This window comes from Chenopodium album, chromosome 4, assembly GCF_948465745.1.
Source record: "Chenopodium album chromosome 4, dcCheAlbu1.1, whole genome shotgun sequence".
NCBI classification, from domain to species: domain Eukaryota; kingdom Viridiplantae; phylum Streptophyta; class Magnoliopsida; order Caryophyllales; family Amaranthaceae; genus Chenopodium; species Chenopodium album.
The window spans coordinates 32013300-32031077 of record NC_137837.1 but is presented as its reverse complement, the minus strand read 5'-3'; the positions used below and the strand labels follow the sequence as shown (position 1 = coordinate 32031077).

Genomic DNA, 17778 nt, shown 5'->3' with positions numbered 1-17778 from the left:
AATCTTCCAGCAGGCGCTGGTGCGACTACACAATGTGTGGCCCCCATATTGGATTATGCGGACCTCTTACGGCAATTTCGGGTTCCTTGGTACGCAGTTAGCCCCTATAAGCAATTTAACATGATTAAGTAGTTGGCTTGATTACAATCAAATAAAGTGATCGACCTGATAAAATATTGTCTCACTTAGCTTAAAGCGCCTAAACATTGGCTCATAGCAAAGGCACCGACAATTCTCATCAAGAATCTCTTGATTACTCTCTCTCTCTCTCTCTCTCTTTTCTAAACTAGCCTTTTGCACATAAAATTCCGCATTCACAAGATCTAGAAACACCTAGCCAAGTTTGAAGTTGCCTTCGCCCTAGACGTGAAAGGTTTTAATTTTTGAGGGTTTGGTCCCAAATCTCTCTTTCAATTATTTGATTTAATTGTTTGATTATTATTTTCCTTGAAGTTACTAGCGTGTGTATTTTGTTATTAGAAAGTGATACGAGGCATCCAAGTAAGTACTTTAATTGTTTAATTGATATTATGATATAGAAATCATGCTTAGATTGTTATTATGATTCCTAGTATCATGTTTAGGGTAATAACTAACAGTTCTAATATCAAATATGCTTTTTATGATGCTTCCTATTGTTTTCCTAATTATTTCATGTTAGTATCATGTTAGGGCTAAAGCTTTGATCTTTGATGTTTAGTGACATGCTAGGGTTTGTTATTAATCTTGTTAGTATCATGTCTAGGATCTTGCTATTATTATGCTTTAGCGTTCATTATGATTATGATTATTTTTATAATTGTTATGATTATTATTATGTTGCCTGATATTCATATTTATTATTATTGCTTGATCACGCCTTTTATGCATGTTTAAAGGGAATTTGTACTTGTAATCACGCTTAATAAGATAATTAATAATCTTGTTTAGGGTTAATTAGATTATAATTCAAGTGATTTCCAATAATAGTTTTGTTTGTGCATTAATATTCAACCAACATAGATTAAACAGGTTTAGGGTAAACCTATTGATTTCATGTTAGTCAGAAAGCGCACATGAATACGATCAGAATAAAGTAGAGGCCTATTATTAGGGCAGGTTCTTTCTCTTTTAGATTGGATTTGTACCCTCATCCCCGAACTACCAGTCATGGTTCCAGACCTATTGAAGTTAAGGAGATCATTAAAGGGGTGTAACCTTCACCTTGTGAACGGTTTACAAGTTCCTAAAACTTGTTGGCGAATCTTTTGCTTTATTTTCCTTCCCTTTGGACGCCACCGTACTTTAGTGTATGATCACAGTGGGGTTCAAGTTTGCGGTAATGCTTGAAATATTTTCTACAATACCTATAGTTAATAAAAATGAAATTGATGTAGTTATAATATACTCATGGTTCTAATTGACTTTTTCGTAATATTCCATATTAAATTTCACTATATATACGAAATGTGAAGTATGTTATGGCTATATTTTATCCATGTTATTTTTCACCAAAAGACTTGCGTCGACCTGGTCCACAATAACATAATTGTGGACCTGAGATTTATACGCATGCAACTGACATTATATTTAACATAGTGACCCTTATTTTTAACATAGTAACCTTATTTTTAACATACTAACCTTTATTAAAACTTGTACTCCCTCCGTCCCTTATTTACATTCCTGTTTTCCTTTTAAGGTATTTCAAAATTATATTCCTACTTTCCTTTTTTATTAAGTAAATTTTTATTAAATATCCCAAATTATCCTCCCTTTTTTGTTCTGTAATTAATGCTTTCTCTATTTAATTTATCACTCCTATTTTCTCAATCTCACTCTTATAATGCCTTTAAAAAGTTCAGAATTCATGTGCATCACTTTAGATAAATATGATTAATCCCTTTATTTTTCATTAAAAAATGTTATTGGTCCTTTTATTTTTCACCAAAAATGTTATTGGTCCTTTTTCTTATCAAAGGATTGATTACATATGCATCATGAAATATTATTCAATCTTTGTTTTATTCAAAGACATCAATTAATGTCGTGTAATTTCCATTGTACTTTGTTTTATTTTTATTTTTTTTGTTTTATTCCAAGTTCCTTAATTCCCGTGTAATTTTAGAAATATGAATGTAAAAAAGGGACGGAGGGAGTATAACGTTTAATATTATTGTAAATTTGAATACAACGTTATGAGCTTAATTTTAACATAGTGACCTTTATTATTCATATTGACCAGTATATACAATATTTCATTAAATAAACTATATATTACCAAAATGACTTTTATTTCAACATAGTGACCTTATTTTTATAATAGTGACCTTTTATTTTTATTTTTTTATAGTGACCTTTTTTTTTATTAATAAAACAACCATAGTTTCTCTAATATTAGTGGTCCACGATAAATTAGTGTGAACCAGGTTCATTTAAAAATTTGTGATTTTTCGGTAAAGAAATATAATTTTTCCTTTTTTAAAAATTTAATGTAGTGAAATTATTTTTTAAAAATTTAATGAAGTGAAATTACCATACATGCCACGAGATCTAACCTAGGTACAAAAAAATACAATACAATATATTTATTACCTCTTTTGTCCTTTTTTTTTTTTGGCTAGCATTGTTGACTTTCGTGGGATATGGTGAATTGGTGATGGATCAATCTAACAAATGAACACATTTATTCAGTGTTTACTAAGCCTTGTTTTTCACCAAATTTATATTAACTTGATAATAATTTTTTTTATTTGACAAACTTGATGGTTTCATGTGTGGTAAAAAATATCTTAATTATTAGTGCGACACTTAAATCCTTGTTATGTATATTTCGAACCCCCGAGTATGCTAACGAACTAAAGTGTTGAATGGGTTGGATAAGGTGAGAATCTGATTGTCATATATGTACCTTAATAATGGTTTACTTTGAGTTTTAAATGGTAGGACTGTTGGGCTCGTATTCCTCCAAAAGCTCAAGGGTCGTAGCTGCTAAGTACTCTAAGACCTAAAGGCAAACTGAATAAGGCAAGGCGTAAGATAACAACCTGATTTGTGCAAATATAGCGAAAAGATCAATCAAATTGTCAACAAGGAAATCATGCCAAAAATTCAAAGATCGAATCGGTCAAAAGAATCAATTACGATTATTCTCTCCATACTCAATTATGGAGAATATTACGAAAACCTAGAAATTTCTATTTATAAATAACCAAAGAAACCATTTAAACATCATTCTCACACGCATACAATTGAATATTTCTCTAGTAAACTTAATACGAAGTTCATCCATTATGATCATTGCTCTTGTCCTTACTTAGTATTGATGTCTACTTTCTTAAGTCTTTCATTAAGTTTTATTTTATATTTTGTATTATTGTTTTTTGTTGTTATGATTGTCTTTTGCAAGATTGATTATAATACCCCTTAAACCCTTAAACAAATTCCTAGAACTACCCCCTCTTAAGATTTGTCCTAAACAAGGACTAATCTAAGAAATGATAAGGTTTAGATTACCAATAATAATCCAAGTCTTCAACTCTTTTTCCCACAGGCCTATATTATGAGGCCGCCCCAATTCTTAAGTCTTATAAACGAAAATCGTTTATAAGATGGCATTTTGGAAAATATGTGAGCTCGCTGCTGTGAATATTTTATTGTTTTAGTGCTTATATGCTGACATGGCACTTAACTTGGGGAAATAGTTGGCCATTAGTGCATGGTTAACGGTTGTCTAATTCGAATCCCGTTTTGTAATATCTTTGGCAATCAAAAGCTCAGCCTCACCCGTTGTCTGGAGAACACAAACGTTAAGCTGTCTTCGTTCTTCTATACTGCTGAAGTCCATGTATTTCAAACGCTTAGAGAGGAGCCACATTCCGGAGTGATGTAGTGAGCGAAATCTGAAAGTGGTACAGTTGAATTGATAAGTACTCATTTATGGAAAACCCTGGTTTTTGCAAATCCGCTTAGTTGGTGTTAATTTGTGAAATTTGTGATCTCGTTTGTTGGAATTATTAAAAATATGCATTTAATGGGTTATTGCGTGTGTGAATTGAATTTGTTTGTATAGAATTTGATTGTAAATAGTCGAAAAAGTGAAATTGCTTGATGGAAATGGGTTTTTATTGCTTGAACTTGGTAGTAATCGAAGAAGGGAATTATCAACTAATTTGAATGTCGATTCAATGATGTTATGGGGGGAATTGAAATTTTATTTGTTGTTGTTTGTAGTTGGTTATTTAAATAGGGGTGTGTAAAGAGAATTCTTGAATATTGAATTTGGGTTTCTTTAATTTCCTGAAATTTAATGTCAACGAATAACCTCTGTTGTTGTAATATTGATTGAAGTGAATTGTGCTTAAGTGTGTTGATTTTTCAAAATAGTATATCTATTTTGCATCACTGCTATTGCGTGGTATTGAGTTTAATTCCCCCCCCCCCCCCCCCCCCCTTCTGAGGTTGAATAAACTACATATATCACACTTTATTTTGGTAACAACCATTGCTATGTGTCCAAGTGACCGATTATGGTATTTGAAATAGTGTTATTTTAAGTGATTTCTGTTATAGAAGTTTGGGTATTCAATACTGTTCTGTTAATTGATTGCAATATGAAAGTGGAGTGTATGTTATGCAGTTAGGCTATGGAATCAGATTTTGAGCCTGGGATAATGGGTGAGGCTGGTGGGAGTTATACTATTGATGTTGATGGGGGACAAGTGATAACTTTTGGTGTTGGTGATTTTCCCTCTCTGAACCTTATGCCATTGAATGTTCCAAACTCTGCTAACAGATTAGCTGCCATGTCTCTAATTAAAGACCATTGAAATAGTGGAGACTATTGTCTCAACAAACAAGGTCAGCATGTACTGTTACGTGGAATCACCTAGGTTAGGGATGGTATTCAAATCCTTTGAAGATGTAGAAAGTTACAATAAAGAGTATGCCGAGCAGAAAGGTTTTGGGGTGTCCAGAGTAGCATCCAATTATTCTAAGAAGGATAAGGAGGAGCGGAGAATGGCGACATGGAGGTGTGAGTGTTATGGTCTACCCAATATGAGGGCAAGGAGGGAGGCTAAGAAAAGGGCCAAGTTTATGGAGGCTTGTGGCACAGGTGGAATGGTGAATGGTGAAATTGGGGAAGATATGTTGTAGCGGGCAAAAAGGACGTCTAAGAAATGTGAGTGTGGTGCCATGTTATACGCTGGGGTTGATAGCGATGGGTTGTGGGTTATAAGGAAATTGAAAAAAGAACATGATAAACATACCCCAAAACCTAGTGATGCTAAGTTAGTGAAGGAGTATCAAATGAAGAATTACATGTCAAATGTAAGAAAGAAACTTTTGAATTACTATGAAGAAGGTGTCCCCATAAGACAAATACATGAGTGCATTGGTACCGAGAGGGGGGGGGGGGGGGACAACCTCCCTAGTGTTAAGGACCTTGAACATGAAGTGCACAAGGAAAAGGAGAAGCGGCTGAAAGTGGAAGGTGGTGATGCGGCTGCTATGATGGCGTATTTTAACCGGATGCAAGAGGATAATCAGAATTTCTATCGAGCACACCGTCTAGATGAAGAGGGTCGTTTGAAGGAAGTAATGTGGGTTGATGCTCGTAGTAGAGTGTCTTATGAAGAATTTGGTGACGTGGTTTGTTTTGATGCCACATATCTCACTAATGAGTACGGGCTCCCGTTTGCCAACTTTGTAGGGGTTAATCTGACAGGGTAAAGTCGTATCCCCTAATCAAAAATAATTACCTAAATCACTAACTAAGGTAGATAGGGAAGTAGGGTCGATCTCCACAGGGAAACTAGTCTTTTTACTCCTAATTAATTGTTATAATCTAAATTATTTAAGTAACCAATATTTATAATTAAGTATGAAACTAAACTACAAAGAATAAGAGTAGGGAGAAAACGATATATAAAGGGATCTAGGGCATAGGTTCACCAATAAATAATACTCCAGGGTAAAACATAGTAATCAATTATTGACATTGCATAAATAACATGATTAACAGGCTCTCGCAATTTATTAATCAACATAGATCTAACAGGCTCTTGCAATTTACTAGATCTAAGTCCTTATTGAAAATAGCCTTTAATATCAAATTAACATCTGCTCGATTCATCAATTTAATATTGCTATACTTTTACAAGCCGCAATTGTAAAACATTAAAACAATCCAATAAGAAATTATCATGCAATACCAATAATCAATAATAGTCAATCATCAATGCATCAATTAACCAGATTGTAAAGGGCTCACGCTACGTATTACAATCACACAATTAATTTACCGGTATTAAATCTCATCTCTCGAATCTTGACTTAACCATTTATAAATTAACTTGCCTATTGAAACCAGACCTAAACATTAATTCTCATCTCTCGATTCTTGAATCAACATTGTCAAACTCATGCATAAAAGATAGGCCTAATCTAGTCACAGAGCATTAAATCAATCAATAGGAAATTAATCTAGCATTGATAATCAACAACAATAATTTACCCCTTCATATTATTTATTAGATCCCCATAAACCCTAGAAATTAAACTACTCACACATATTAAAAACTAAACTAATCAAAGTAATAAAATAAATCATGGTGAAAGGAATAAAATAAATAAGATTAAAGGAAGAGAAATCGTTACCAAAATAATCTGAAATTAATCAAAGGAATAAGAACAAAGGTTTAGAGAGAGAGTTTAGAGAGAGAAGACTAAGTAGAGAGAGGAAGTCTAAGGAAGAAGAATTAAGAGAAGAAGAAGAGGTCTAAGAGAAGATACCCCTAATTATTCCGCACAAAACGTATTTAAAACAAAACTAAAACAACTCCTAATTAGAAACTAATTGCTCGTCAAAAATGGTTCTCCAGAAACACGCGCCCGATCGGGCTAGAGGCCGCCCGATCGGGCGCGCCTTTTTGCTCGCTCAGGTCTTCTCATAGCCCCGCCCGATCGTGCTAAGCCTCGCACGATCGGGCGCGCCTTGGGCTACGCACCAGCATGCATCTCGCCCGATTGGGCATATGCTTGCCCGATCGGGTCCGGTCTTCTTCTTCGAGGCTTGGACTTCGATTGGGCTAGATTTCTCGGCCCAATCCATATTTCCTCTCGGGTCTCGAATACATGGTCCAATTGCCTCCTGATCCAAATAACCGAGCCCTTAATCACCGACTCGATGACTCTAGCCGGCCTTGGGCTCCAAAAGTGGTCGCGTTCCTCCAATGCTCGTAGTTGCTTCATAAAAATCCCGGGAAAACGCTCCAAAGGTGCAATTCCCTGCAAAACTTAACCAAAACTACGAAAACACTAGAAAACACATATTAGTAATAAAAGTGGCCCTAAAGGGCCAAAAACACTACTAATTATGACCAAGGGACGGGGGTAAAATACTATATAAAATAGACATATCATAATCATCATGGGCAATCTATATTTTTGGGTTGTGCACTTGTGTCACATGAGGATTCAGACACATTTGGTTGGGTATTTAGACAATGGATGTCATGCATGGGAAATAAATAACCTGGGGCAATTCTAACCGATCAAGCTGATGCTATGCGCAAGCCTTTGGAACAAGTGATGCCTAATGCTCGACATCGTTGGTGCATTTGGCACATTATGAAGAAATTCCCAGATAAGCTCGGGAAATGTGAAGGGTATGTAGTAATTCATTATTAAATTTTGGCACATAAATATTTGAAAATCCTGGTTCAAAAGTAAGAATCTGTCATGTTCTAGCTCATACTTGCAACTTATGTGCCATAACTCTCCCTGTTATATATGTACGTGCTATTATTTTCTGATTTGGAGTTCACATATATCATTGTCAGTTTTCTGTCCATGTGCATAAAATATGTCATGAATGAATTTTCATGTGTGTTGATGTCCCTTTGTGTTTAAATGCAATTCTATTATGCTTTACTTTGCTTTGGTCATGAATTAATCTCATTTTTCAGATATGATTCTATTACGTTCTACTTTGACCATTTTAAGTATTATGACATGAATGTAAGTAGTTTTGTACATGTTTAAGATATTAGGATTTTAAGAGTCCTCTTAAGACTCTTATATACGAGAGCTTCACAGTTGGGGAGTTTGAGCGTAGATGGTCTGAGTTAATGTCGGAGTATAACCTACATGACACTGAGTGGTTATTTGATTTTTATGATGAACGGCATATGTGGGTGCCAGCGGCCTTTATGAAAGAGCATTTTTGGGCTAGGATGAAGACTACGCAAAGAGTGGAAAGCATCAATAGTTTCTTTGATGGCTTTGTAAACAGGTTAACAAAGCTATATGAATTCCCGGATAAGTACAAAAAGGCAATGGAGAGGCGTGTGAAAGCTGAAAAAGATGCAGATGCGAGGTGCCGCAAATATCTTAGGCGTCTCTTTAGTGTATTCTACATTGTGAAATTCTTCCAAGAAATTTACACTTACACTAAGTTTCAAGAGATTCAGACAGAGTGTACTCGACTTATGCATTGCTCTGGGAGGGACGAGCGTGTCTTGGATGGGAACTTGATTCAATACCTCCTTGAAGACAAGGTCTGGATAATCCCTGAAGGGATAAGTGAAGAAGAGATTACTGATAGGAGGCAATTTGACTGTATTATATTTAACACCGTTACGAAAGATGTGTCATGTGATTGCAGGAAGTTTGAAACATTTGATGTGATTAGAGTGTATGATCAAAATTTGGTTTTTAATATTCCATCAAAGTATGTTCTTCAAAGGTGGCGCAAAGATGTAGCTCAGAAGCATACTCGGGTAAAGGTGGCCTATCACGACCCTACTGATAATTCCACTTATTAGAGTTACAACAAATTGATGGAGGAGTTTGACCCCATATGTTAAGTAGCATCATAAGTTATTAATGACAAGGAAACTTTTGATCTCGTTGTCAATTTTTTAAAAACGCTCCGTTTAGAAGTGCAAAAAAGCAGGGTGAAGTTCCTTGAAAATCAACCCTCTCTTTCTACCCTACCAAGGACACTACTACCCCCATCAGAAATAGGATCTAACAATCCCATGTCAAGCCCAACTCCCAACTATATTTCCAAGCTTGTGGCCTGGTGAAGAAGGATCCTTTGTCTTGGAAGAAACCTCGAGGTCAGCCAAAGGGTAGGGCTAAATCCCTGGTAGAGAATGGGTACAAGAAGAAGAAAGGTAAACAAAATGGGGACAACAACATGAACCTTGTTGCCGGAACAGATGTGCTTGACCAGACAGTCGTTCAGCAACATGTGAATACAAAACTACCTGTAAGTTGAGTATAATTTGCTATTTTAAAAATTATTTCCACCTTGATGTAAGTTTTAGGTGGACATTTGTACATGTTGATGGTTGTTCTGTAATTTAATGTAATACATTAATGTTAGTTTTGGATTTTTAAAAACACATTAATGTTGAATTATCCCGGGCGAAGAAGAAAAAAGCACAATGTATGCAGATCCAGAACTAAAAATAGGACTACTATGATTATGTTGCAGATGTAGCAGTGTATGACTTTGCCGCAGATGTAGGAGGGGTTGATGACATCTGGAAAGAAATGGGGTGGACTGGTTTACTCCATCTGAAGCTTTCTGAGGAGAGATGTGTGCTACGCCATTTGAAGAACTCATTTGTTGTTATGGTTTTGGGAATGCATGGTCATACGTGTGCATTGCAACCAATTTCATATTTTGAAAGATGTAGCACTTGTAAACAATAGACCCATTTGTTTTATTGCGCAAGACCTATATCAAACTATTTTTTTATTATTAATTAGTATTAGAGTAATTTGGTTATAAGCTCCAAAGTTCATGCTCAATTGATAAATTCAAAAATAAGCAAACTCTTACCAAAAATTATTCTGTTTCCGACTCCGCCCGGATCCAACTCCGACTCTGACTTTAAAAGTAATTTTGACCCAATTATCGATAGCAACCAATATATAATCAACTTTTAAGACCCATAAATTCATAAATTGAATGATAAAAATTATACAAGTACATGAAAAAGGCGGAGGCGGATCGGATAATTCGGATTTGTTTCTTCTGATTGGATCAGACTATGGGTGGATTTGGACTAGATTGTCATCCCTACTTGCTATAGTGGGTTGGGGGTGGATTTGGATAATTCGGATTTGGACTAGACTTCTTTTAGTTAGGTATATAGGTAGGTTGGCCATTTAGCTATTTCAAGTTTAATCAACCTCTTATATTTACCCATTATGTGTTTGTTGGGCTCGCTCAGTATTGAGATATATTTTGGCCCTTATTGATTAAAATGCGCCCAAATTATCTGTATTTCAGTACGTTCATTTCAATTTATTTGATGGGCTGGTTAGATGTATCCATTATTTGTTTGTTGGGCTCTTTCAGTATTTAGATGATTTAATTTGGCCCAAATTCATTAAAAAGCGGCATATTATCTATATTTCAGTACCTTTAATTTCAATTTAGTATGTAAAATCAGCTGCAATTGACATTAATCATCACATATCTATACCTAATATTTAAAAACACAAACCATCATGCCCATCATGCCACATGTACACTTTATTTTTCACCAATGCAATGCCATATGTCACCTCATTAACATTTTATTTAATTAATCCCCTTTCTCATATTTTTTTTTGTAAAAAAACTAGTTTTAATTCAATATATGTATGAATGTTGTTTGGTTCACTTTCCCCCCTCAACTTAATATCTTCTACAATTACATTTAATTTTCACCCCTTTAATTTGTCTCCTTTATAAACTATTTATTTTCCAATAAAAATATGTTATAAAATAAAAATTAATATTGTATACATATAAATAACCTGTGCATTGCACGGGACAGAAGGCTAGTTCAAATTAACAATACACCAAGCCACGAAATTAATAGATCATGTCTTAACAACACACACTGATCAAATTGTCACAACACACTAAACAACACACACCGATCAAATTGTCATAACACAAACTTGAGTCCTACAATCCGAAGCCAGATATTACGATCCTATTGGGGTTTGGTAAGTCCAACTTACCGCGGAAACAACCCCGACCCAAAGAACCACTCGCAATTAATAAAACCATAAAGCATAACAAATAAACGTAAAAGGATAAGATCGGAATTTACCTTTGTAGCGTGCTTTGCCCTCAAAGTCGGGCTCTTACTTGAAAGATTTAAGCTCCGAAAATACGCGAGCCTCCAATGGAAGTCCACCAGCAAAAACTACTAGCGACTTTTAGGTCCGTTACCTCAAGGTTAGCGAGGTCCGACCAAAACCCGAGTATTATGTGAGTTTAAGAGTTTTTGCTAAAGCAATCTATTGAACTCCTACTCAAGCACTCTTCCCAAAAACCCAAAATGGGTACTTATAGGAAGGAAGGAGAGTGGGAATTTCTATCCCATCAATGTGGGAGTCATGAAATTCCATAATTTATTTTAAAGCTAAATTAAAATAAATAAGCAAACTAATAATAAATCTACAAGTGGCACTATCATATGTAAAGGGTGGTGAGGACCACATGGAGAGTAGGGGACCATACTTTCTCCCCACTCAATACTCTCCTTGTGCCACATGTCCCTCACCCCACTTGCTTCCATATGCTCCCACTTGATTCCCTAGTAAACGACCCTATGGCCCAGCCACAGCCCGACCGAGAGCCCAGCCCCGTGCGTGCGCTGCTAGCACGCATGCTTGCAGCTGCTAGCATGCGTTGCTTGCGGCTGCTAGCAGTGGTGCGCTAGCACTCACCAGTCGGCCATGCATGGCTCCGCTTGGTGCGCTTGCTAGCCACCTATGCTAGGACATTTTTTCCCCTAACACTCGGATTAAAAACACAAACCATCATGCCCATCATGCCACATGTACACTTTATTTTTCACCAATGCAATGCCATATGTCACCTCATTAACATTTTATTTAATTAATCCCCTTTCTCATATTTTTTTTTGTAAAAAAACTAGTTTTAATTCAATATATGTATGAATGTTGTTTGGTTCACTTTCCCCCCTCAACTTAATATCTTCTACAATTACATTTAATTTTCACCCCTTTAATTTGTCTCCTTTATAAACTATTTATTTTCCAATAAAAATATGTTATAAAATAAAAATTAATATTGTATACATATAAATAACCTGTGCATTGCACGGGACAGAAGGCTAGTTCAAATTAACAATACACCAAGCCACGAAATTAATAGATCATGTCTTAACAACACACACTGATCAAATTGTCACAACACACTAAACAACACACACCGATCAAATTGTCATAACACAAACTTGAGTCCTACAATCCGAAGCCAGATATTACGATCCTATTGGGGTTTGGTAAGTCCAACTTACCGCGGAAACAACCCCGACCCAAAGAACCACTCGCAATTAATAAAACCATAAAGCATAACAAATAAACGTAAAAGGATAAGATCGGAATTTACCTTTGTAGCGTGCTTTGCCCTCAAAGTCGGGCTCTTACTTGAAAGATTTAAGCTCCGAAAATACGCGAGCCTCCAATGGAAGTCCACCAGCAAAAACTACTAGCGACTTTTAGGTCCGTTACCTCAAGGTTAGCGAGGTCCGACCAAAACCCGAGTATTATGTGAGTTTAAGAGTTTTTGCTAAAGCAATCTATTGAACTCCTACTCAAGCACTCTTCCCAAAAACCCAAAATGGGTACTTATAGGAAGGAAGGAGAGTGGGAATTTCTATCCCATCAATGTGGGAGTCATGAAATTCCATAATTTATTTTAAAGCTAAATTAAAATAAATAAGCAAACTAATAATAAATCTACAAGTGGCACTATCATATGTAAAGGGTGGTGAGGACCACATGGAGAGTAGGGGACCATACTTTCTCCCCACTCAATACTCTCCTTGTGCCACATGTCCCTCACCCCACTTGCTTCCATATGCTCCCACTTGATTCCCTAGTAAACGACCCTATGGCCCAGCCACAGCCCGACCGAGAGCCCAGCCCCGTGCGTGCGCTGCTAGCACGCATGCTTGCAGCTGCTAGCATGCGTTGCTTGCGGCTGCTAGCAGTGGTGCGCTAGCACTCACCAGTCGGCCATGCATGGCTCCGCTTGGTGCGCTTGCTAGCCACCTATGCTAGGACATTTTTTCCCCTAACACTCGGATGCTCGGGGCACTCCGATATGATGCTAGGGGTATTTTGGGAAATATTGGTGATTTATTATTATTTGGGTGTCTCGTAATTTATTATTTTTTACTCGACTTTCAACGCTCGGTTTCGACGCTCTAAGCTCGAATTTCCGACGTCTAAATATTTAATACTCGGGCGACGAATTAATTTCTTCCGAATTAATTCGTCAGTTCGTTTACTGCTAAGGGTGTGACCCAAAGGGTTCAGTCAAGATTAAGTTGTAATATTAATTATGCATCAATATTACTGATCGGAAGCGGCCTCCACCTAGGCATTCCGATCACTTGACCTTATTGAATATATTAGCTTTCTAATAATTATGAACCCACTAACGGATTAGTACACTTGTTCAAAGGACACCATTCCTTTCAATCTCCCACTTGTCCTTCCAGACAAGTGCGCATTTAGTGTACAACCTTTTTCCTATGCCTCTGAATGTCTATTCATGAACTATAAGGTAAGATTATTTTGTCATCCTTATTACGTCCAGAAGTGTTTCTCGATTTAGAGTCCGACTGTCAATAAACAAATGATTTCTAAAACCCATCCGAGCACGGCCATGCATTTCATAGTCTCGCTCTACGAGAGGCCTTGTATAAAACAAAGACATGTTCCCTATTTTAGTAGGGGGGACATTCCCAGTCTTGTAATGTAGTTCCTCTTACTGAGAGGACCTAGCCGCCCGAGTGTTGCCGTTATAATCCCCTATTACGGCAGACGTTTGACAACATCAAAGCGGACTAGTACTCAAACAAGAGAACTCACAATACTCATGGTCGAGGAAATAGGTTTCGATAGTCATAATGAGAAGTATACTTATGACGTTTTTAATCTCTTAAAGTATTCTCATAGGTCGATCCAGTATGGTTCTAAACCAATACCTGTGCAAATGATTTATGACAATCATGTCCTCGTAGCACAAGAAACGGTGCTATAAATCAGACTACACACTAATCTCAATTGGTCATTAATCTTCCATCGTTTAAATGACCTCGATTAGGGATGATTTTCGATTATAATATTCAACATTCACTTAATAGGTGTTTCCTTACCAAGACTGGTCTTGATACCCTATTTTGAATATTCCAATAATCGAATGGACTCATTATTTAATCCTAAACCACAATTAAATAACAAACGGAGTGATAAAATATTCCATGAAATTTATATTACTCCAAAACTTGAATGGTTTTTCTTTGTGTCTTACATTAAATGTTCAAAATTTTAACTAAAACACTAAACAAGGAAATCAAAGCCAGTATCCTACATGCTTGATTCCCCTTGTCTCAACGTGCTTGTTGTGCTTCACTTAAGGAAAAGGTTTAGTAAGTAGATCGGCTACATTGTCATCCGTTCCAACTTTGCAAATTCTGATTTCACCTTCTAATTTCCATTCTCGAATCATGTGAAACCGCCGTTTGACATGTTTGACTTTCTGATGTTCCATTGGTTCTCTGGCCTGAGCAATAGCTCCATTTTTGTCACAATAGAGGGCTATTGGACCCTTTATGGAGGGTACAACATCAAGTTCACAAACGAACTTACGAATCCAAACAGCTTCCTTAGCCGCTTCAGCAGCTGCTAAGTACTCGGCTTCAGTTGTAGAATCTGCAGTTGTACTCTGCTTGGCACTCTTCCAACTAAACGCTCCTCCATTCAGACAGAACACATATCTAGATTGCGATTTGAAATCGTCTCTATCTATTTGGAAGCTTGCGTCGGTATAACCTTCCACAACTAATTCCTCTGAACCACCATACACCAGGAATTTATCCTTGTTTCTTTTCAGGTACTTTAGGATATTCTTGGCCGTAGTCCAATGCGCCTCTCCTGGATCTGATTGGTAACTGCTCGTAGCACTCAAGGCATATGATACATCTGGCCTAGTACATATCATGGCATACACGATCGATCTAATAAGCGAAGCATATGGAATTTGATTCATTCTTACCCGCTCATCAGGAGTCTGTGGACACTGCTTCTTGCTTAGGGGTTATGCCATGTGAAATTGACAGGTGACCTCTCTTGACCTCCTCCATGCCAAATCGAGCAAGTAACTTATCAGTATAAGTACTTTGACTCAATCCAATCATCCTTTTTGATCTATCCTTATAGATCTTGATGCCTAGTATGTACTAAGCTTCTCCTAAGTCTTTCATTGAGAAGCATTTTCCAAGCCAAGCCTTTACAGACTCTAACAACATAATGTTGTTTCCAATGAGCAATATGTCATCGACATATAAGACTAGGAAGGTGATGTCACTCCCACTGACTTTCTTGTAAACACAAGATTCATCTGGATTCTTGATAAAACCAAACTTACCGATGGCTTCATCGAATCGCAGATTCCAACTTCTGCTTGCTTACTTTGGTCCATAAATGGACTTCTTAAGCTTACAAACCTTCCCAGCATTATTTTGGTCGACAAAACCTTCAGGCTGCGTCATATGCACAATTTCTTTTAAAATACCATTAAGGAAGGCGGTTTTGACGTCCATCTGCCATATTTCATAATTATAATATGCAGCAATCGCTAGGAGGATCCGAACGGATTTAAGCATTGCGACTGGTGAAAAGGTTTCATCGTAATCAATACCATGAATTTGTCTGTAAACTTTTGCCACCAATCTAGCTTTGTAAATTAATACATTTCCATCTTTGTCGGTTTTCATCTTGAAAATCCACTTACAACTGATAGGTGTATAACATTCGGGTAAGTCAACCAAGTCCCAGACTAGATTTTTAAACATGGAATCCATTTTAGATCTCATGGCCTCTTGCCATTTAGCAGAGTCGGTGTTTGCCATCGCTTGCTTGTAGGTTGCCGGTTTATCTCCATCCATGATCAGGATGTCCTGATTCTCGGTTAATACTAAACAAAGATATCTATCAGGTTGAAATCCTGGCTTCTGAGACCTACGTAGGGTAATGGATTGAGCATTTGCATTGTCGGTTTGACTTTGCACATTTTGATCATTTTGACCTGCGTCAACAAATGCTGTTTGAGCACTTTGACTGTCATTCTGATTTTGTTGCTCATCCTCACGAACTTCGTCGAGTTCGATTTTCCTCCCACTTGTCATTTTTGAAAGGTGTTCCTTCTCTAAAAAGACATCATCGCGAGCAACAAACACTTTGTTCTCTGATTTGTTGTAGAAGTAATACCCTTTGGTTTCTTTTGGGTAACCCACAAAGTAAACCTTGTCAGATTTGGGATGAAGTTTGTCAGAAATCAATATCCTGACATATGCTTCGCATCCCCATATCTTTAGAAAAGACAACCTAGGAGGTTTCTTTGTCCATAATTCATATGGAGTCTTTTCTACAGCTTTTGATGGTGCACGGTTCAACGTTAGTGCCGCAGTTAGAAGTGCGTGTCCCCAGAAAGAGATAGGAAGATCACTAAGACCCATTATTGATCATACCATGTCTAACAAGGTTCGATTTCTCCTTTCGGATACTCCGTTCCATTATGGAGTTCCTGGAGGTGTCAATTCTGAAAGTATACCCTTTTCTTTCAGATGGTCATCGAATTCTTGGCTCAAGTATTCACCACCTCGATCCGATCGAAGGGCTTTGATTTTCTTGCCAAGTTGATTTTCAACTTCACTCCGAAATTCTTTGACCTTTTCAAACGATTCAGATTTATGCAACATTAGGTAGACATAACCATATCTACTATAGTCATCTGCGAACGTGATAATATATCGGTGTCCATTTCTTGTGGTGGAGCTCATTGGTCCACATACATCAGTGTGTATTAGACCTAATAAGTCTCTTGCCCTTTCTCCCAACTTGGAGAATGGTTGTTTATTCATCTTGCCTAATAAACATCCCTCACAATTCTCAAACAATTCTAAATCGAAAGAGTCAAGAACACCTTCTTGTAGAAGTCTCTTGATGCGTTTGATGTTAATGTGGCCAAGACGACAATGCCACAAGTAAGTTTGGTTTGACTCCATGGTCTTATCTCTTTTGTTAGTATTATCCACATTATAAACTTGTTTGTCAAATCAAGCACATAAAGACCATTTTCAGAATGTGCAATACCATATAAAACATTATCGAGATAAAACGAACATTCATTGTCTTTTACTCGAAATTCAAAACCCTTGGCGTCCAACACCGAAATTGAAATGATGTTTTTGGTAATGTTAGGAACATAATAAACATTATCTAGTTCCAAAACTAGCCCGGTGGGAAAATACAAACTGAGAGTTCCTACGGATACGACACTAATTCTGGCTCCATTGCCGACCTGGAGTTCAACCTCTCCCTTCTCTAGCCTTCTAGCGTTCCTTAGTCCTTGAGAAATGGAACAAAGGTGTAAGCCACATCCAGTATCTAATATCCATGATGCTAAGCTAGTGAAGTTAAAGTCTATAACGAATATACCTGATTCAGAAGTAACGGTTCCGTTCTTCTTATCTTCCTTGAACTTGAGGCAATCTCTCTTCCAATGTTCCTTCTTCTTACAATAGAAACATTCGGAATCAGATTTAGAGGACGCTACCTTCTTGTCTTTGTTATCCTTGGTAGCTTTAGACTTAGGCGGAAAGGTTTTCTTTTTGCACTTCCCCTTAAATCCTTTCCTCTTCTTTCCTAAGAATTTGAACGACTTGCTCTTTTTAATCATGAGCA

General features: G+C 36.9%; 1 protein-coding gene across 1 annotated transcript; it reads left to right on the top strand.

Annotated features, from left to right (window-relative positions):
- Positions 1-5175: 5175 nt before the first annotated feature.
- Positions 5176-8807, top strand: LOC145627838 (protein FAR-RED IMPAIRED RESPONSE 1-like). The gene is made up of 3 exons (XM_081680182.1): positions 5176-5708; positions 7950-8001; positions 8043-8807. The coding sequence occupies exons 1-3, from the start codon at positions 5176-5178 to the stop codon at positions 8805-8807; spliced, it is 1350 nt and encodes a 449-aa protein (XP_081536308.1).
- Positions 8808-17778: the final 8971 nt, after the last annotated feature.